This window comes from Scomber japonicus, chromosome 14 (assembly GCF_027409825.1).
Source record: "Scomber japonicus isolate fScoJap1 chromosome 14, fScoJap1.pri, whole genome shotgun sequence".
Classification (NCBI taxonomy): domain Eukaryota; kingdom Metazoa; phylum Chordata; class Actinopteri; order Scombriformes; family Scombridae; genus Scomber; species Scomber japonicus.
The window spans coordinates 32,059,455-32,082,848 of NC_070591.1; the positions used below are offsets into that span (position 1 = coordinate 32,059,455).

General features: G+C 39.8%; 1 protein-coding gene across 1 annotated transcript; it reads right to left on the reverse strand.

Moving 5' to 3' along the window:
• Window positions 1-4,233: 4,233 nt before the first annotated feature.
• calhm3 (calcium homeostasis modulator 3) lies at window positions 4,234-11,448 on the reverse strand. The gene is made up of 4 exons (XM_053332477.1): window positions 11,162-11,448; window positions 7,463-7,590; window positions 7,205-7,332; window positions 4,234-4,683 (listed from the first exon to the last, which is right to left on the reverse strand). The coding sequence occupies exons 1-4, from the start codon at window positions 11,446-11,448 to the stop codon at window positions 4,234-4,236; spliced, it is 993 nt and encodes a 330-aa protein (XP_053188452.1).
• Window positions 11,449-23,394: the final 11,946 nt, after the last annotated feature.

Genomic DNA, 23,394 nt, shown 5'->3' on the forward strand with positions numbered 1-23,394 from the left:
ACTCTCGTAAATGGGAAAGGGATTTAGGTACTAAATATATTTAAGATGCAGATGGCTAGAGACCTGATCAGAGTGACTAAGAGTGTATAAGACTAAGGAAGACTCCATACCATATTCTCCATATGCTTCATATCACTCCTGTTACCTTGTGTAAAATGGATCGTTCGCTTTCTCTTCTATGCATCAGATGTCATTCTGATAGGGCGACATACTTTCATTGCTTCTGGGAGTGCAAACTCATTTCCAGATTCTGGACATTTACTTCTCAAGTGATTAGTGAGACAGGATCTTCTTGTTTTTCTCCTCGGCCTGCCTTCCAGAAAATTACATCTCCTGGCATCACAGTACAAACTTCTTTAGAAGCTCCTTTTGATTGCTCATAAACACATCTTGCACAAGTTTCCCCACCAAGTGTTACTTGTGGCACAGAGAGATTTTTAACACCCTCCCCCACAAAAGGTTACAGGTACTTTTAAGGGGAAAAGATGAGTTGTTCATGAATGTATGGTCACCTTTCCTTGACCACCAGACCTGAAAAACTTAATTTTAAAGGGAAGGGTCCTGTCTGAGTGGAAGACACCTCTCGTAGCCCCAGTCATGGGACACGAGCGACATGGTTACTGAAACTGCCGTTAGTAGAGTGGAACGGAGACAATGTTTTGTTTAACCCCATTTGTTAAGTGAGTATATTCATCTCATGTTGAATATGTTTTTGTTTGTTTTTTTTAAATTAAAGTATATATTGTATATTTAATGTTTCCTTATCATTGTTCTTTGACCTTACTCAAGTATTGTTAATATTTTTATTATTTAAGTCTTATTTATTTTCGTCTTTTTCCTCTGTTTGATGTGTTGTATGGCTGTCTGGGGTGGGGGCATTGTATGTTGTTCTGTTTGTTTAAACACAGTAAAAAAGCATTTTTTTAAACCCACAAATATTCAAAAGTGGCCGGTGGTAAAGGAAAAGTCGGGGAGTCATCAAAGTCAGTAGTTTACATCCTCTAGGAAACATAATTTCATGGCAGTCCATCCAAAATGGACCCACAGTTATTGCCATACTGCTAGCATATTTATTAGTGCAGCTTTAAAGCAAGTTAAATAGAGTTTCTGATTGAAGTTCCAGATGTTCATTTGCATGTTTCCATCAGTCTGTGTGACTGAGCTCCAGATAAAGTGACCTACCTTTATGCAAAATCAGCCAGCCCAACCCTAACATATTCAAATGACTGTCAAAACATGGACCAACTATTTTTAATATTCCGAGACACAAACGAATGATGTCAAAGGTTTCCATCATGGTGGAAAAGATGAATTCTCATTTGATTTCTTCACCTGCATAAAACACATGCATACACGCACGCACGCACACACACACACACACACACATTTATAAACATTTATAGGAATAAAATGTCATGTTTTATGTTGTTTCAGTTGGATATGTCCATGGCATGAAATTGTTGTTAAAATGGACTAAACATAATGCGTGTTCAGTCCAGAAAATTTGACCAGCATTTTGAAATGGGGCGCTTTTCACCAAAGAATTTCTCAGCCTGTGAAAACACATCTATAAAGATGTGTTTTCACAGGCTGAGAAATTCTAACTATGATAAGTAAAATGGATGCCAGGGGCCCGTTTCAGAAAGCAGGTTTAGTGAGAACTCTGAGTTAGTTAACCCTGAGATGAGGGAAACTCTGGTTTTTCGGTTTCACAAAGCCAGTTCAGCTTAACTCTGAGTCAGTTACCCTGGCAACATACTCTGTGAACCTAACCTGCTCGCTAGCAGGTTTTCTTCAACTAACCCTGAGTTTCTCCTGCTTTTTAGTTGAAGCCTGCAGACTGAAGGAGGTGTCAGACATGGTGTGTCCTTTTCTTAAAGAGTCGGTTAATATTGAAGCACAAATACCAAGCATAAATCTCCATCAGAGGGTGATCGGACCCTGCTGGGATGTTTTATCATTCTCTGGTGATGTTCTGTTTGAGTGTTTCCATTTTTCTGTAAGATCAATAATTTATCTGAACAATATTCTCAGCCCTCGTATCGTCTGTACGACACCACATGGACATGCTCTCAGTTCAGAACAAGTTCTCTGTTCAAGTTCATGTTTCCAAGGCAACCGTCTGTCGGGCTGTCACAAAGGCAATATTTGAAGGTGATTGATAGTCAAGTGGTTACTGCTCATGCTTCATAGTGACAGTGTTGCTGGCTCGATACCAGTGAGGAACTTTCTCTATATATATACCAGCTACTGTTAAATTAAGGTGAAAGTGCCCAAATATAAAACTAAATTTGACTTAAACGTTTACTTTTCTAGTGTTGTATGTATAAAGGCATGTAGGTGTTGCTTTCAAATAGACAACATTAAATACTGGCAGTGTTGGGATGGCTGAAAAATTGACTTTCTTCTTTGCTTAGAAGATTTCATCAACTACTGAAATATATATAACATGTTGAATGTAGCATTTAAATGCTGTTTAATGAGGTAGGGCAGGTTAAACAACATCACAGCTGCTTGTAATGAAATTATACTTTACTTGTTTGAGCTATATTTTTATATTTCATATTCAGTTGCTGCCAAGTAGGCCTATGTTTTGTACCTGTTGGGGTCTGCATGAATGTTAAATGTGCCACACACACACACACAGAATATAAATGTTGAATAAATCGACCACTCGAGACAAAATGTTTCTCTTTTTTTCATTCATACTTTTCTTAAATATACTCATCATCTGCATGTATTCATTAATATTTCTAACTCCTTTGGGGAGAAGTGGGAGGACTGAGCCCTTTGTTTCTCCTGTTGTCATGGTGAATCATGTTATCTGTGCTCCATTGATGAGGGCTTGGTATCTCCTCATGCAGAAGCTTCACTCAGAGTTACTTTGACTCAGAGTTGATTGAACTAACTGTTAACACTTGTTCTGAAACCCAAAACTCTGAGTTTGACAGCTCAGAGTTGGTCAACCTAGAGTTAAGGTTTTAACTCAGAGTTAGTTAAACCTGCTTCCTGAAACAGGCCCCTGGTGTTATCAGGGCTATATTATCTTGAAAGTATATATACAGAAAATATTTTTAAATAAAACTCACAATGTGTTAGTCTGTCTCCCAGTACTTCCTAACTTCCCCACCATGTCTGTGGCCCTCACACTCAAGCCCATTGCTTCCAGCTGAAGACATATAGTACCAGTCAAACGTTTTAGAGGCCTTAGAAGCTGTGCACAAATTGCATAAGTAATCCTAAAACAGGTGGACACTGCAGGTTTTAAGGGTGGGTTACTGGAGAGAGGTTATAGGACAACATTGTGCATATGGGGATTGTTTTTACTGGTAGATAAATCCTTATTTGGTGCTTTAAGGTGTTATTCTGACAGCAGGACAGTGTGTGTGGGATCGAATCAAAATGAACTACAGAGTGTGTGTTCATGGTAATGTCACCCAGTGCAATACACATACACAAAGTACTTAGTGGGATCAGTTTATTGCTGATATAGGTATGCACAAAGGATTCGTTGACAAGAGACAACATTTTTAAACAATAAATCACCAGATTTATTGTTTAAAAATATAGTGGACAGTTGTGAACTAAAATAGCATAATTTTAGGACTTAAAGACAGAGTAAAGTGAATTCAGATATTTTCTTCTAAACACAGTAAATAGGTCATAAATGTATTTCTAAAAAAGGTGTAAAAAGCATTTCAACCATTTAGATTTGAATTGTGGAGCTAGGCTTCACAAACTGTGTTTCAAGATTCAGTGGTTCAGGATTTAGTGGGCGGGTCTGAAAATCACTGCTGTGTTAGCATAAACCCGCCCCTGCTGCTGTAGAGGTATAAATACATTCAGCACATACTACTATTACTACAGTCTACAGTTAGCCAGTTAGCTGAGCTAGCCGCCGGGTTAGCAGCAGAAAGCTCTCAGACCTAGCATCCATATTTCTGGTAGGTGGTGACTTTGATTGACAGGTGACACTTGTCAGGGGGCAGGGTTTCAGCGAACTCGGCGGACACTCCCACAGCGTTTGGGAGCAGAGAAAGAGGCTGAGTTTTACACAACTTTGAAGCCTAATTTCATATATTTGGCGATTTTTTTAATCATTCAAATTTGGCAGGATGGTTAATATAATATTGAACTTATTTGAATTTAACAAGCTGAGGTAACTTTACTAATTTAATTGACCTTATCATGACACACACATTGATCCGACTGCTACACACCACAAAGTGTATCCTAGACATCCGAATACAAAGTCTTCCCCTCATGGTTCTCCCAGGTAACACACATTCTGGGTCTGTGGGCGATCCTGGTCACATCCAGTTCAGGTTTACTGTAGTACCACTTGGTGAACAGCTGGTCCACCTGCTCTTCCTTTGTTATACCATGAAGTCTCTCCTCCTCCTCCTCTTCCCACTCCTCTTTGGAGTGCCTGATAAAGGGTGGATGGGGGATATGGAGTATGGTGTCCTCCGTCATGTCCTCAAAGAACTGCACCACACATTTTCGGGCAAAGTCTCGAGCATGGAGGATGCAGGTTTCGTCAAAGACCTTCTGCTCCACATCGAGGTAGTTGCTCCAGTAGCGCGTTTGCAGGAAGGTGGAGTGGTCATCGAAACAGGGCTTGATGAGGCGTCCCAGTGCTCCGAGTACAATCAGCAAAAGGAGGATGGACCAGCCAACCGCCTAGAAAAGGTGAGGAATGTTAGCTACACAAAGTCAACAAAAGGTATGAGTCCTTTGGTGTAGAAACTGTGATGAGACCACAAAAGGCCATCAATCAGTAGCACCACAAGTCCCTAATACTCTTAAACATAGGTGTGGGTGTAGGCAAACACAATAACAAAAGTCTCATCATCTGACTAGTATGACTACATTTCCTTACAGTTACAGTTATCAGTAGAGTTATTTTTGAATATCCTATAGTCCTCATTTATTAAGGACACATTGTAAATGTAGTCATTTCTATATGCTAGGATACCAAATCTGGGGACATGGTGACATCACTACAAGGAAGACACAAAAGAGTTTATCCAAACTGTGGCTCAGGAGGTAGAGCGGTCGTCTTCCAATTGGAAGACTGGAGGTTCAATTCCCGGCTCCTCCAGTCCACATGTCGATGTATCCTTGGGCAAGACACATTGCTGTGCCAACGGTGTATGAATGTGAATGAATGGTTAAATCCCCCCTGATGAGCAGGTTGGCGTGGTAGCTCCTGCCATCAATGTATGTGTGTGAATGGGTGAATGACAGGTAATGTAAAGTGCTTTGAGTGGTCGCAAAGACTAGAAAGGCGCTATAGGTACAGTCCATTTATCATTTGGTGTTTTCACTAAAAGTGAAATGCTGAAGCAGTAAGTGATGATCATTTTACTATTCACCTTCATTTTCATTTTCTATTCAACTTCATTTTTTCTTCAAATAAGTTTGACTAACCTGGAGGTTTGCTTCCGACCTGTCTGACTGATCCTCTCACTGCTGTGTCTGTTGCCCAACTGGACATGTTTTAATGTCAACTTTGATTTTTATAGGTATATCTCAACCATATCCAGTTGTTAGAAAATACAATAAATACATTTCATGCCATATTAGCTACAAATTTCTGCTTTATTTAGTAAAGACTGAAGACTCCACAGTCGGTCTAGAAAATATTCATTATGGTAATTTAGCTGTTAATCAGAAATTACAGTATATGTTTGAAGTCATTAAGAAACAGTGTCTCCACTACACCAGAGATGTAGATGTCTGTATGGGATGACTGACCTTTGATCCTGCCTCTATCTGTGTACATGTTGCTACGCTGCTAGAGCAACATGTGTTTTTATCAACTGGTATTGCTATCAATGGCTAACCTGACTAGAACTGGTCTTCTGACTTCTAACTGGAACAAATAAAACTCGTATGACGCCATTCTAAGCTTCAACCTCCAACTTCCGAGGTAAATGGAATGCAGAAGTACCCCTTCAGATGCATACATCATTAAGATAAAAGTACAAGGATCTGTTTCTTTGTCTGTGTGTGTGTGTGTGTGTGTGAGTGTGTGTGTGTGTCCGCACTTTATTTTGACTAATTTCTACATTGAACAATTCTGATAATGTCAAGACTATGTAAGTACACACATTGAATTGTGTAGTAAGCATACAAGTGAAATACACCAAAATATGTCTCATATTTTAGATTCCTCAAAACCGCTTTGCACGCTCTTAGCATTCTCTCAACCAGCTTCATGAGGACGTCAGGTGGATGGTTTTTAATAAACAGGTGAACCTAGTCAAAAGTTAGTTGGTGGAATTTCTTGTCTTCTGAGCACATTTGAGACCATCAGTTGTGTGTTGTGCATAGACTGGTCTACAAATCACTGAATGATTTAGGTCCAGAATACATGAATGACATGTTAGTAGAATATAAACCCAGTAGAGCTCTGAGATCTACTGACTCAGGTCAGATAGTTGAGCCCAGAGCTCTGAGATCTACTGACTCAGGTCAGATAGTCGAGCCCAGAGCTCTGAGATCTACTGACTCAGGTCAGATAGTTGAGCCCAGAGTTCAAACTAAACATGGTGAAGCAGCTTGTAGCTGTTATGCTGCACACAACTGGAACAAACTACCAGCAGAACTGAAATCAGCCCCAACTGTGAACACTTTTAAATCCAGGTTAAAAACATTTCTCTTCTCCTGTGCTTATGATTGAGCTCTTTTAAAGCACTTTACATTTTAATCTTTCATTTGCACTCTATGTCCTTGTAATGATTTTAAAGCTAATTATTATTTTATGCTGCAATCTTATATTTAATGCTCTATTCTAGTATTTTATTTCTCTCTTTCTATTTTTCTATACTTTGTTTTTATTATTAGTGTGTGTGTGTGTGTGTGTGTGTGGGGGGGGGGGGGGTTAATGTTTCTCAAATTACATGTTTTATGTTTTATGTAAAGCACATTGAGTTTCCATTGTATATGAAATGCGCTATATAAATAAAACTGCCTTGCCTTGCCTTGCCTTACTGTAGTAGAAACTACAATAGATTAGGTTTGTTCTTTGCATGTTGAGAAGAGCTGATGTCACTGTGTGTATGCTATTATACAATAATTGTTAAATTTTTTTTGTTAATTCTTCAACTGAGCAGTCTGTAATATTCATTTAATTCATGTCATGCTGTACAATATTTAAAACAATAAAAAAGGTCAGAGAGAAAGAGAACTGGCTTACTTGTGAGTAGCAGCGAACATAACGAGAGACTGCTTTACGGAAAGAGCTATTACTGAAGATGATGTCCTCCTTACACGGTATTTTTGCCATGATTTTGATCACATCTAGTCCTGTGTTGTTGGGCAAACCTGAGGAGAGATACCACAGACATTAGAGAGACTAGTACTGTGCTACTGAAATAGTAGTACTGAAAATACTCACTGAATATGTACAGTATATATCTACTGTATGTAGAATGTCCTGTGTGTTTGCAGTTACCTGAAAAGAGTGCAGGGTCAACACTCACACTGAAGGCACAGATGAAGATCTTTCCATCCAGCAAAGTGACCAGGATCCACACCATCGGTGCCAGCAGGGCCCTCTGGATCATGGCTGAGAACAGATACCTGCAGGATGAGATGGGAGCAATGACGTGAGGTCAAGGTACAGGCAGTGCCTACCCTGCCTACAAAACAACGTGACAGGGAAATATCGATATCTCAGGACCAGGTCAATATTTTATTTAAGAAAACTAAGAAAAGGAAAGCTTTTGGCCCTGACACCATTTGTGGTCGCACTCTGCACCACTGTGCTGACCAACTTGATGTGTGATTTTCACCAAGCTTTTTGAAATGTGTGTTGACAGCTGTCAGCTGCCCACTGTGTGGAAATCTTCTATTTTAATTCCTATTCCCAAGACTAAGAATCCTAGTGATTTGAATGATTTTAGACCGGTAGCCCTCACTTCCCTTGTAATGAAAAAATTTGAGAAAATTTTAAAAGAGGAGGTGCTCTCCCTTGTGGAGGGCAAACTTGGCCTGCTTCAGTTTGCCTACCAAGCAAATAAGGGAATAGAAGATGGCAAACGTGTTATTCTAGACAAAGCTTTGAAACCCAAGGCTCATGTCAGACTGTTATTTGTCGATTTCTCTTCAACTTTCAATAAGCTGCAACCTCACACCCTGATCGAGAGGCTGGCTTCTTATTTTAACTTACCCCACCAGCTCCTATCTCTGATCTTAAACTTTTTAACAAATATACCACAACAGGTTTTAGTTAATGGTGACAGGTCAAACATACTGGTCTCAAATACAGGCTATCCGCAGGGTTGTGTTCTTTCACCATTGCTTTTTATTCTGTACACCGACAGCTGTAGGTCTTGTAAAGATAGTAGCTTTCTTGTAAAATTCTCAGATGACACTGCTCTTTTATCACTCCTCCAGGGAGGGGAGTCGGACCATGGCTGCTCTCTGTTTTCAAAACAGAGAGCAGCCATTTTATTAAATGGTGTGATGACAGTTTCCTTGATCTAAATGTCTCTAAAACCAAAGAACTCTTGATCGACTTTAGAAAAAACAAGACTACTCCTATGGCTAGTGTTATTCATGGTGAAGATGTTGATATAGTGGATACTTACAAATATCTGAGCACTATATTTGACTCCCGTCTCAGATTTGATATAAACGCTGAGGTAATTGTTAAAAAGGGTCAGCAAAGAACCCACTTATTGCGGAAGTTGAACTCTTTAATGTGTCAAAACCCATCTTGTAATACATTGAGAGCCTGTTAACTTTTTCTTTTGTTTGGTGGTTTGGCGGTTTGTCTGTGAAAGACAAAAATTGTCTTGGCAGTGTGGTGAAAGTCTGTTCAAAAATGATTGGAGTGAAGCTGACTGATCTAAACTCTCTCTGGGAGCGTCAGGTTCTCCAGAAAGCAGTAAGTATCATTAACAGCGAGCACGCTCTATCCAAAGAATTTACACTAATGACGTCAGGGCAGCGTTACTTACCCCCACATAGAAAGACAAACCGCTACTCCAGTTCATTCATTCCCTCTGCCATTAAGCTGCTTAATGCAGAATAAGATTTCTTTTTCTTTTCCTGGGGCCTGGCACAGTCCTTTGTATTTTTTTGATGTGAAAAAAGCCCTAGAACTTCATTTTGCACTTGCACTTTACTTTACTTAGAGCAACATTCTTGTGCAATATTCTCAAGCACTTTATTCAGCTGTTTCTCCTTCAGCTGTATTTAATATTGTATTGTGTAGTATTGTATTTTATTTCCCCTCTGGTCGTTTGTCACTTGCTCTGATGTTGTTGTGTGGGAGCGAATGTCGTTGTTTACTGTCTGTTTATGTGAGGTTGGGCTCGTAGAAACTGAATTGCCCCTCGGGGATAAATAAAGCTGAATCTGAATCTGACATTTAATTTAAATTGTTTACAGACTCAATCTTGTCACAATTTGTAGTTTATTTGCATACTTTAATGATAATTTTGCCCCAAATTTCATTTTAAAAGTCCTTTTAAAAGACGCATGTCTTGTAAACTTGACTGGACTGTACAGTTCACAATTAATTTGTGAGCAGTGCACAACCCCTGCACAGCTCCTTAGGTTTGGTGGTGACTGTGTCAGAAGCAACCAAACTGCTGTCTCTCATATTAACACTTCCAGCCACTACAGCCTCAGTGGAGATATCTTTTTCAGCCCTGAAAAGAATCAAGACCTACAGCCGAAACAGAAGAGTAAACTGAAGAAGAGCACTTATCATCCTTGGCCATCATTTCCATTGAGGCAGAACGTCTGGTGAGACAACAACGGAGAACAGTTCTACAATGATGTCATTTAGAGATTTGTGGAGAAAGATCGTCGGATGGACTTCATCTTCAAGTAAGGGTTTCATTTAAGACATTTTGTATAACTATCTTTTTCTACACAGTGTTTATGAAAATGTCTTTTGTGTAGAATAATGCTGTGTGCATTATTTATTACTTTAACCTTTATTTATGCTCCCCTTCTATGCTGATTTTTTGGTGCTGCAAACGAAATTTGGTTGTGTTTTTATATGCACTGACAATAAATAAATATCTATCTATAAATATCTAAATATCTTTTGTGACTTTCACAATGGTATAAGCTTTCATGATAGCTAAACCAGACAAACAAGCTCTTACATGTGTAATTTACGCCAGCATGGCCCTGTATTTCAGATATTTAAAGCAGCTGATTGAGTTTACTGACATGATATTGGGTACAACATTTTTTGTGTATATTAGGGTGGGGTTTAGATTTTTGAATGCCCACTGCCTACCCAGCCACTGACCTCACCGCATGTCACTGGATGGGAGCAATATTTGTCCTCTGAGCCTCACAATCTCTACAACTTCTAAAAATACAGTCACCTCCAGTCTGTGGCACAGTCGCAGAGCCATAATAATCAAGTGACGTCTGGGCCGTAGTCACTCTTGCCCCTGATGATCTCACCTTTAACTGAGTGACGTCTGATAACAGCCCTTTGATTATTCCTGCCACTTGAGGATTTTAACTTTTGCTACAGTACTTCCTGTTTTGGCCCCTCTCATTTAACATCGACATCTGACAGTCTGGGAACCACCGCCCCCCTTACTAAAATGACCCTAGTTCCTATCTGAATACAAATGCCCTCACTTCATGCTCCTTTGTTTCTTTTCACTTGCTTCAATTTCTTTTGCTCTGAGTCAGTCCACTCACCGATGTCCTGGGATATCAATAAACACCACCATCACAGCAAACTTTGAACATGGACTTGAGCCACAAATCATAACAAACACCTCTAAAATGTACTAATTTATTTGTTTTCAACCTGGTAGTTATTTTATTTTCTGGTGGATTTCAAATAAAAAATATATATTTTGAAATTCACAATCGAGCCACCTATCATTATTATCATTTTCTGTGATCAGTTTTTAAATAGGTATAGTTTCAAGTGAATAGACCTGAACTCTTAATAAGAATTTCACTTCATGGTATCCACCTTGAGTAATGAACTCTTAAGTGTGAATCAAGGTCATATGTTTTCTCTGTTCAAAAAAGAGATTTGAAATTGAAAATTCAAATTTTGATATTGAAATTTTAAAACTTTGAAAAAAAGCAAAATTATTTTATTTTGAATTAATTATTTATTCATCATGAGTTGTTTATGGATTGGACATTTTGGACTCACTTAACCACAGCAGGATTTTTGGATCTTTTTCCAACCGGTCTCATCCACTCATCCATCATGACGCCTGTATGTCGATTGACCAGGACCCCCAAAAAGAACAGTATGATGGGTGGGACGATCATCACTCCCAGAGAATACAGTTTGTTGTACTGAGGAAGGCATGGGCAGTTGAAGTCAAAGCTGGTGTAGAGCTTGACGCTGACCAATGCCAAGATGATACAGATGCCATTGGAGATGGACTCAGAGTTGGACTGGAAATACTGCAGAACTAACTTCAGACGCTCCATAGTTTAAACTATAGGTAATGTTCAGGTTGGAAATAGAAACAGCAAGGTGGTCCAGTTTCTGCTGTCTTATGCCATAAGACTGAAATAACTCCAGTAGTCATTTACAGTTTCACAAAATGCTTTAGCTCCTGTAAAAATACTCTTGATGATGAAAAGTCTGTTTATGCCGTCATATTATTGAATTCCTACCTCACAATATGAACCTTTCCTTCCTGAACAAATCCACAGCTTAGCATTCTCACTTCACAGCATCTGAGTGTCTGTTGAAAGGTATTTGTAATGAAATAAGTTCTGCAGTGTTCCAGGGAGAGGCTGAGAATGCATGAATACACCAGACCAGTTGACAGAATTGTGTGACCACACCCGTCTGTCTGTTTAAGCAGCACTCACATCAAAGGAGTCACAGCAGTAGTTCCTGGTACAGCTGTATTGTATTTATGGGGATGAAACTCAACCCCAAAGCATATAGGACTATACAGTAGATTAACCAAACTTTTGGACTATTTAATCTCTTTATTGCAACGTTTGTTTTTTAGGGATGAAAAAATGCAAGCTGATAATCAGACAAGCTGGAAACATTATCTAAAGCACTTTATTTGGAGATCAGATTATTATTTGAGTGCACCTGAAATGTTACTAACAGCCCCTCTTACAGGGAAACTGGATGAGCTACAGTAAGTATAGCAGGTCAATGTTGAAGTGACTCTTTAATTAATGGATTTACTCTGTTTTGTGAGTTGTGGCAGAGTCACTGCATTAAATTGAGTGAATGTATCTTTGTTTTAAGCCTGTTGCCTGGTAAATGTGAATTTAATGTAACACAAGCACTTTGTTTGAATACACATTTCAGTGCTCTTTTACAGGAGCAAGGTGTAAAACTACACTACATGAAAATGGTGTTTTGAACCAGTTTATACTGTGACATGGACAAAGAAAATGTAATGCATTTACAGAAGCTGTTTATTGATATATGTGTTGATTAGAAAAGAGAAGATGAGAGAAAATGTATGTTATTGAGATTGAAGTAGTGATTTAAGTGAGATAACAGACTGAAAATGTGAAATTGAACTACATAAAACTGAGATGAGGTAAAATATTTGTATTGTGCTTATGTGACTTTTATGATTCATGATGTTAAATAAATCATACAGAGGCAATCTGGACAGGAAACATAACAAACTGTGTCCTCATTCCTATGCTTTGCCTGCTTTATACAGGCACATATTTGTTACTGTGGCCCCCCATTCCTGGGACCCGTAACGCCTTCATTAAGAGAAATTGGCTAAAATCTATATAGAGCTGGACACAACATGTGACAGGTGCAAACAAGAAACTTCCAGCCTCTTTCATATGTTCTAGTCCTGTCCGAAACTCACCCTGTTCTGGAAATCAATTTTTGTTGCCTTGGCCACTGTCCTGCTCCTCACCCTATGCAACAATGTCACGGCCAAGCTGCAGAAACTCCTGGACGCTGGAATCATTGAGCGAGTTGACGCCTCGCCCTGGATCTCCAACCTGGTGGTGGGGAAGAAAGAGTCAGGTGGCTTGCCACATTTGTGACCTGCGATGCATCCAACACCGTGGTTGGCACTGTCCTGTCCCAACTACAGCGGGGAGCGCCCAGTGGCGTTTGCTTCAAGGTCCCTTACTTATACTCTGTGGGGGAGAGGGAAGCACTAGCCTGTGTCTGGGCATGTGTTCACACTCCGGACCGAATACCAAGCCCTCACAGCCCTGCTGGCCAAACCGGATTGGGACACAAGCCGCTGCGCCTTTACTCATGGTCGGAGAGTTTGCAGGCATATCACTTCACTACACAATTTATGCCTGGCAGGGAGAACATCGTGGCAGACCTGCTTTCCAGAGCCACGCCCAGCTTTGCACCAGACACCGCCCAAGATCCCTCGGAGCCGGAATTGGTTCTCATGTTGCACGCGCTGCTCCACCATGTCAAGGGTGACCTCTCCTGCTGGAATGACGTCTGCGTGGCAAGGGGGCTGAGGGCGCCTTGAGGGCCGGCGTGGACAGAGACATGGTGAAAGATTGTACGGCTAGCCTCACCAGCGGTAAGACCGGCCCGCCCCCATCTCCGGCTTGGCAGCCCCTGCCGTGGCCAGTGGCACCGTGGACCCACGTCCAGGTGGATCAATGCTTCCTCCTGGTGGCCTACGACCTCCATTCCAAATGGCCCGAAGTGCTGTCGGGTCCGTCACTGCCAGGGTGGTTACCGACTTCCTCTCCTCCCTGTTTGCCCGGTGTGGTGGCCCCCAGGTCATCCAGGGCGACTTCGCTGCCTTAGTGGATGGGAGAGGGATCAAACATATCAGAACTGCCAGCAGCGGTGTGGAGAGGTTTAACCAGACCCTCAAGAACGGGCCCAGAGCACACCTGGCAGAGAGCCTCCCATTCTCATTGGCACTGCAGAGCACCTTACTTCCCCAGTCCTCTTGATGCTGGGACGTGAACTGCAGCTTCCCCTGGATTATCTTCGCCCACCGACGGAAGAAACTCCAGCGGCGATGCCCTCTCTGGGCGACAGAGTGGCAGAGCAGCAATGCCGCATGAAGCAGTATTTTGACATCGTGTCGAACTGGGTCCGGATCCGTTGACCCAATCGGGCCCACAAGCTGCTATCATTCTGGTCTGCACCAACAGATCACTGCACAGTTGGGACCAGCCACCTTCCGCCTGACCGACGGTTCACGTTGGCATGTCAGCCGCCTTAGACAGGTGAAGCCACCGTCCGTGATTGCCGTAAAGTGTTATACAGTGTGTTCAGTGCATGAATGGCCGCTGGTGTAAATAAAAACACAGGCTGTGTTCGAAACCACATACCACATACTTCTATACTACATACTACATACTTCCATCCTACACACTACACACTAAACGACCAGATAGTAAGCAGACCGTTTACACTGTAGTGAGCTACATGATAACCCACAATGCATTTCGTCCCTACCCGAGCTGAAATCATCAGGCTGAAGCTGATTTCATTTTAACTCTGTAAATATAACACTTTATCCACATTTCTAACCTTTTTAGATGAGAAAGTAGTCCTTTAGATCCACAATGTGACACTAATTTGTCCAAATAACACCTGTTTCAAGTTTTGTTCCTGCGAATTCGGAGCCACTCAAGTTAGCCGTAGCGAGTAACGCACTTCCGGTAAGTTTCACAAAATAAAATACCCATTACCTTTTATTATTAAGAAAACCATAACGATAGAATTGGTGCTTTTATTTTGAAAATAGGAAGCAAACATGCCCTCGCTGTAGCTAACTTGAAACCACTGAGGTGGTGATCTGTGACGTTTGTATTTTGGGTTTTATTCAGAAGTTACGTTGCATCTTGGGTAATGTGAGTGTGAGTAGTCAGCTCTTGATGCATACTCTGCATTTCTGGAGAATCCAGTAAACCATCCGGAAACTTCTCACATACTCTAAATCACATACTATGCAGTTGAAACACACTACATACTTCAAATGACGTCAGAGATAGTACGAGTAGTAGGAAAGTATGCGGTTTTGAACAGACCCATTGTGAGCATACAGTCGTTATCTGTGCATTATTGAACATAACAGCTTCCCCTCCTACTTATGCACATTGGATTAAAGAGGTTATGCAGTTGTTAAAACTAGAAAAGATTAGATACACCATGAGAGGATCTATATCCAAATTCCATTCGACATGGAACCCTTTCTAGTTTTCGTGGAGGAATCGGATGCTCGATTGAAAGGGGTCAGCTTACAATTTAGATTGTCGATATACTTATTTTTATCCTTATTTTTTTATTTTAGTTATGTATTTATTTTTTTAATTATTTTATTTTTTAAATCCACTTTACGAATTCTGTTATGGGTTAATTTGATATCTTGACTAACTTGCCAAACGGGGGTGGGGATACAAGGAGGGGTGGGTTTTGGAACGATTTGGGCGGTGGGTGGGTTGGAAGCTATAGTCCAGTCTTCAGAAATTTTACTGATTATTTGGAAAATGGAAAATAAAAATAAACCTTGTTAAAAAAAATTTAAAAAGATGGTTGCGGATCATCTGACCTGTGTGACAAACCTTTTGACCAGTGTTTTCCACACACCGAGACATTCCATATACTCATTATTCCAGTCACATGGCCCCATAGGGCTGGGAGGTTTTATGAGTTATTTCAACAGTGCTATCTGAGATCTTTGAAATTGGCCAATCTTTCGCCCTCTAGGATTAAACTCTGCTACATGATCACATAATGGCATCATAAAATAACTTTACCTTTTTAACAAGAGCCCTAAGTGTCATCTGTGCATCATCTAGACACAAGGAAACACTTTAACACTCTTTTACACTTCCTCAAACACTTTTATACACTTTGTTGGAGCCATAATATAATTTGTTGTTTCTTCTTTTATTTTTGTTTCTATTTTTTGTTTCTTTATTATACTGAGGACCATATCTGACGTTTTTTGTGTTTGTGAGTGGTTGGTGCACAGCACCGGAAATGCATATAGGTAATGAGCACGGTGTGTGAAGGGGAGGGAAAAACAGTTTTTGACCGTGTCAATGTGGCAGCATGACATCTCTTTTCCTTGTTGAATGAATGACCAAGGAAACTAATGAATGGAAAACTTACCTGTGATGTCATGGACTCAAAAGTTATACCTATGTTCAGGTGAGAAAAATAATTGAATGAAAATAAATGGGTCACCGCACTCAAAGATAGACACCGTATGGACATGTTTTTTTATTGTTGCCCAGAACACGCGTCTGAACAAGTTCTCCCTGTTCACCCCTCAGAGGCCAAATGTAGTCTAGATTGAAAGACTCTACACACTGTCTCATACCCTTTCTCTATTGGCTGCTTCCTTCTCCCTCAGCTTCAACCTTTGAAAGTTGCTTTGACTACTTACCATTACCCTTCTTACAAACACTTACTTTTGTTCTCTTTATGTAATCTTCCAACATTTCTCCCATCTTATCTCTAAATTCAGTGAGGCATGATTAATTCTCCCACTTTGAGATAACCCCAATTTAAAAAAACAAAAAACAAACTGTGTGACTGTGCTGCCATATTTTCCATACATAACCACTGCAGGGCCCTGGACTTTATTCTGACAACTATTATTAATAAACCTCTCCCAATCAAATTGATTATTTTCCCAACAATAATAATCCTGCAGTATCACCACACTGGTTTTGCAACAAAATAGTTTTTTGTAAGACAAAAATACAATTAAAGCTTAACTATCAGGATTAGACATAATATTACTAGTGATAAGATTAAACCAGAATTCTTGAAAATATTTTCTGCTCAGAATAATAAATAAGAATTCCTAAATTCAAATAATTTGGACACTATGGTGAAACAGGCAAAAAGTATCAAATTAACTTTTACCAAACCTCCTAATGTGAACTCCGCAGTTTCATCTACTTCACACACACAACAAAATGTTCCGGAAATCAAAAACTCAAGACATTTAAGTTCCTCCCACTCATGCACAGCTGGTCTTCAACGTAGTTTGTCTCAAGAACAAAGAGCAACTTTCTATGTTCAAACAACTCAAAACTCAGCTGTGTTCTGACTCTTCAACACAGAACGTACACATAAACACCTAACAGTCAGGATTACCAGCACCCACACACACACAGATAGGAAGGGGGGGGGGGCTGCCTACAGGTTGTGGCATCTCAATGCGAACCTTCAAAGTAATGTTGTGGCAATTGTCTGAAAATACTAAACACGAAGATGAAGTAATACACAACAGAAGATTAAACAAATATTGTTGTACAACAAGGAGACAGCATACCCAATCACTCTGATCTTCCAATACACCCAATAACCCTTGAGTAACTCACTTCTGCCAGGTGGTTTGTAGGCATCCTTCTCGTAGTACTAGACATTGAATTGAGTTACCACAAAAGCTTACTCCCTTATCTTATTGTTGTGGACTTCGCTCCTACTCCCATTTTATATCAGTGAGACATTCTCCTCTGAGGGTCATATAACACACTTTACTATAATAATGATGTAATCTAGGAGACAGGTATGTGGACGGAGCATATTAGCTTCTAAAAGTTGTCCTAGTGTTTAAAACACAGCATTGTAACGTTATTTTGAAGAGCCATGTAAGACAGTTGTAATGCATAAAGCACAAGTCTGTACTGTAAAGCGTTTTGGCGTTACCTCAGAAGTTAGCGTTGCATTGCTTTCAACTGTGTTCCTTTGAAGTGCTGCTGCTCACATCAAGTCGAGCTGGGTGACACAAGGCTTTATGGGAAATGTAGTTTTTCTCTGGGATTTGTATAAAATGAATGTAAAGTGTATTTTTACTTGTCTAATGTTGAGTGTGAGAGTGCACACAAGGTCAATGTGCTTACTCTGTGATGAATTAGACATGTGAGACAGGGCATATTTATTTGATTTTTGTCATTTATTCTACTTTGTTCATTTATGCATCCTTTACCGTATTGTGAGAGGAGAGAAGGATGTGAACTGATGCAGTCCCTGTCACATGTTGTATCATTACAGGTATGATTGGGGGAAAATATATAACCACTATACGATTATTTCAATTCATGCTTGATCATGTTGATCATGCTGTTCATTTTATTTATGTTCTATCGAGATTGTATAAATGTTTTGTTGTACTCAGTCTGCATTCTGAGAGGAGAGAAGGATGTGAACTGATGCAGTCCCTGTCACATGTTGTATTATTACAGACTCATTCAGTAAAAGAGATCTAAAGAGAGCCGTGTGTCGTGGTGATTTTGTGGTGTGTTCCAAACGTGCTACAATTGTACAATAACTTTATACCATATTCGCAGGCTCTACTCAAAGCAAAAGTCCCGGATCTCACGGTTTCAGTTTTCTGAAACAAGGTGGAAATGTCGGGTAGAGAGTGTAAAAGGAATACGCTATCAAACAAGTGATTTTAAGGATGCTTTGCTTTAAGTGTCAGAGAACTGTAACAACCCCAAAATTAAAAGTGAAGCCAAGTCGCAGGCTAATGAAATGCAAAGCCTTTAAATTGATCATGTCTATGGTGATATGGTATTTTGTTTGCCGTGAACACCGTCAGTAAGACTCTCCATGCAGCTTGATGTGGCCTTATCGCAGCTACATGGATTAATTTACTTCATGCAAAAATACAGAGACCCTGGATTTGTGTCTGCAAAAGATTGCTTCTGATATGGACACTGAACCTGTAATAAAAGCAACACGGCGAGTGAAACGCAAACGTGATGAAAATGAGAATGAATACACTCCAGACCTCACAACCCCCCTCCCCGCAACGGCCCTGCCTATGGGCGTGTTGATCTCAAAATGAGGTGTGGTCAGGTACATTGGTGGCGCGTTGCTATTTTGAAGCAGAGGAAAGCGATTGCGCTACTGACCAAAAAAAACAGATCCAAAGTCACTGGTGCATATGTCACTGTTATTTAAGGGGCGCATTATCAAGAGTCCAATATGCTCCTAGATAGGCGGGTGCGTGCTTGTTACCACACGGACGCACAACAACATGCAAAACATTACAAAAAAAAGGACCTCAATGTGAATTTGTCTTTTGATGTACATCAACATATTAAAAATACACGTCATATTAGTAAGTCATAATATTGATCAGATTTAATTAATTATAAAAAATTGAGAATGATTTTTAAATACAACCAAAATTGTAATTAAATTATAAATAAATGATAACAAAGCACCACAACGTCTGTGTAGTGCAGCTGCATGCATGGTGATCTGATGAGAGGAGACATGAATATATGCAGCACATAGTGAGTTGTTGGTGTTCTTGTGGAGAATGGGTCTCAATCAATCAATCAATCAATCAATATTTATTTGTATAGCGCCAAATCACAACAAAGTTATCTCAAAGCACTTTACACATAGAGTAGGTTCTAAACCGAACTCTTCAGGTTTTAACTTTAAAGAGACCCAACATTCCCACATGAGACACAGTGGAGAGAAAAAACTCCCTTTTAACAGGAAGAAACCTCAGAACCAGACTCAGAGTGGGAGAACATCTGCCTCGACCGGTTGGGGTTGAGAGGAGAGAGAGGAAGGATAGAGGAGAGAAGCACAATGAAAATCAACAATGAAGCTAGAAGGTCCGGGACTGGAATCTGTCATCCGGATGTCTACAGGCCCAGATTACCTGTGAGACCAGAAAGCACAGACAACTCCGGGGAAGAAGTTTAGGTTATTGAATGCATTAATAGTACATGAATGTTAATGGTTATAGATGGATGGATAGAGAGAGAGAGAGAGGAGGAGAGAGGAGCTCAGTGCATCATGGGAGTCCCCCGGCAGTCTAAGTCTATAGCAGCATGAACTAAGAGCTCTAAGAGCCCTAACTATAAGCTTTATCAAAAAGGGAAAGTTTTAAGTCTACTCTTAAACGTAGGGAGGGTGTCTGCCCCCCGGACCAAATCTGGAAGATGGTTCCACAGGAGAGGAGCCTGATAGCTGAAGGCTCTGCTTCCCATTCTACTTTTAGAGATACTAGGAACCACAAGTAGACCTGCATGCTGGGAGTGCAGTGTTCTGGTAGGTACATAAGGTACTATAAGCTCTTTGAGATATGATGGAGCCAGAACAACATCTGTTTCTGGAGGAAAGATCCTCCATTGGCACTGATTTTATCAACAAGAAAAGCATCTGAACATCTGTGGTTAAAACATCTGTATTAATCTGTGTGGGGAATTATCTGCAGCTTCCTTAAAAGACGAGGCGGGACATCGTTGTTGTAGTTTTAGTTTTTATTAACAAACGGCAGTAAATGTTACATCTTCTTGTCTCACTTATCATTAATCTAAACTTCTTTCTTTTTCTAGTCCAAAACTACTTCTTCTTCTCTTGTCTAAACTTTGACCTCTCATGTAACACAAATGCCACCTTGTGGTCTTAAAGTGCTATAACATAAATGAAATCATGTTTTTACCTTAACTTAAATGTACATTTTAACTGTATTTTTAATCCTTAATATGAATCATGAAATATACATAAATCATGAATTTAAACTTTTAACTAATATTCAATAATAATGAACAAAAATACAACAATCTGTTAATGAACGTGGGTGATTCTTACAGTGCCTTTTATCCACAGCTGATATATTGATAAGACTGCAGCCTCTGAGATGCTGCATAGCCACTCACTGTTTATTAAATCAGCTGATGACACCAGGCTGCTGCAGTATAACTACACACACCTCTATACTCATCACACTGGTTGGTTATATCTCCATATTCTTCCTTTTTATGAATTAAATGTGAGGTTAGCAGCTCATCAGCCATCTTTCTTTTCAGCAAAAGTAACTCATGTTATATTATTGAAACATTGCTGGTAAATGTGCTGTTATAATAGCAATCCAAAGTGACAGCTCCTGGATATTAAAGGGAATGGGAGATGACACTCTGATTGGTTTACCACGTGTTAAACCCAAAACACGCCTATGATTAATGAGGGACGTAAGTCCATCCCTTTTAGACCATGCGCCTGGCGTGGTGACCGTTTTTCCTCCGTTAATATAGCAAAAGTGGATTTGGACCCGCCCCCAAAGGCACTTGCCCCACGCGCTTTACGCCATGCGCATGATACGCTGTAGATCGTTAAAATGGGGCCCTAGATCTCTCTCCTCTAATGGTGTATTAATCAATGACATAATATCAGATCATCATATTATTCTGTCTTACTGAAACTTGGCTGTGTCAAGAAGAATATGTCAGCCTAAATGAATCCACGCCTCCTAGTCATATTAATACTCACATTCCTCGAGACGCCGGCCGAGGAGGTGGAGTTGCACCTGGCCCGTCTGCCCAATTTTTATCTGACTTCTCAGAGTTTTTATCAAATTTAGTCCTTAGTACTGATAAAGTAATTATAGTAGGCGACTTTAACATTCATGTGGATGTTAATGATGGCAGCCTTAACACTGCATTTATCTCATTATTAGATTCAATTGGCTTCTCCCAAAATGTGAATGAACCCACTCACTGTTATAACCACACCCTTGACCTTGTTCTGACATATGGTACTGAAGTTGAATCCTTTTTTTTATCAGACCATTATTTAATAACGTTTGAATTTCTATTACTGGACTATACACCGTTAGACAGACATGTTCTTACTAGATGTCTGTCTGATGGTGTTGTCACTAAATTTAAAGAAATAATTCCATCAGTACTGAACTCAATGCCATGTCTCAATACAACAGAGATGACTTATTCTGACTTTAGTCCCCCCCAGATTGACTGTGTTGTTGATAGTGCTGCAGACTCACTGAGAACAACTCTGAACTCCATCGCCCCTCTAAATAAGAAGGTAATTAAACAACAGAGAACAGCTCCATGGTACAATTCCCAAACCAGACAATTAAAGCAAACTTCACGAACATTTAAAAGAATGTGGCGCTCCACTAAATTAGAAGAATCTCACTTAGCCTGGCAAGATAGTCTTAAAATATATAAGAAGGTCCTCCGTAATGCCAGAGTCACCTATTACTCATCACTAATAGAGGAGAATAAAAACAGTCCAAGGTTTCTTTTTAAACTGACAAAGAGTCATAACACTACTGATTCATGTATTCCTATAACTCTCAGTAGTGATGACTTCATGAGTTTCTTTAATGATAAAATGTTAACTATTAGGGACAAAATCAATCACCTCCTGCCCTCAATAAGCACTGATTTATCTTCTAACACAGGAAACTTAGAAATCACTGTTAAACCTGATACATATTTAGACTGTTTCTCTCCAGTCGACCTTACAGAATTAACTTCAATGATTACTTCATCCATACCATCGTTCTGTCTCTTAGACTTGATTCCAACTAGGCTGCTCAAGGAAATTATTCCCTTAGTTATTAAATATTATCAATCTGTCTTTAGTGACAGGATATGCATCACAGTCCTTTAACCATTGTATGATGTTCGGGTCATTTTTATCAAAAGAAAAACAATACAATAAATTATTTTTTCAAACTCAGTTTCTGTCTATGAAGAACATAAATCAGAACACATTTTCAATGACCCCCCCACCCCCCTACACATTCATATTACATACAAGATGTTCGGGACCCAGGGGCTAATAAAAATGTGGAAATTAGAGGTCCTGTGTACCTTTACTCTGTCCCCCTACTGTCTGTGTCTGTGTTCTAGTTCTAATGAAGTTCAGAGAAATAAAATTGAATTTAAATAATAATGATCAGGCTCCATCATATCTTAAAGAGCTCATAGTACATTATGTACCTACCAGAACACTGCACTCCCAGCATGCAGGCTTACTTGTGGTTCCTAGTATCTCTAAAAGTAGAATGGGAAGCAGAGCCTTCAGCTATCAGGCTCCTCTCCTGTGGAACCATCTTCCAGATTCGGTCTGGGGGGGCAGACACCTTCTTTGTTGAATGTTTTCAATCTTATGTCTTCAGTTTCTGAGCATCTTCAAGCTGTTATTACCAATAAAGGCTTTTGTACAAAGTTAAATAAATTCCACTAAGCGCGTTCAATACTTTTTCCCTGTGTCATTCCATTTTATTACACGACTTCATTTCTTAACTTATTTGGGTTGTTACCAACATCTGGTGGTCATGTCAATAGCACCTTAAGAAATATATTCACTGAGAAAAATAGCCATCCATACTTGTAGAAGAGAAGTTCTAAGGTAATAAAGCACATAAACAAACCTAGGCATTTTACAGACGTTAAAGCACACACACACACACACACACACACACACACACACACACACAATAAACCCCTTGCATGTCAAAAAGACAAAGCACAAATGGTCAAATTACAGTTTATTTATACAAAAAACACAATGGAGAACATGTATGCTTCACCTGCATGAAAGTGCTTTACTTACATTGTTTAGATGAAGTAACTGGTTATGAATGGCCATAATCACTAGACCATGTCATTACATCTTGATTTTGTCAGTCAGGACAG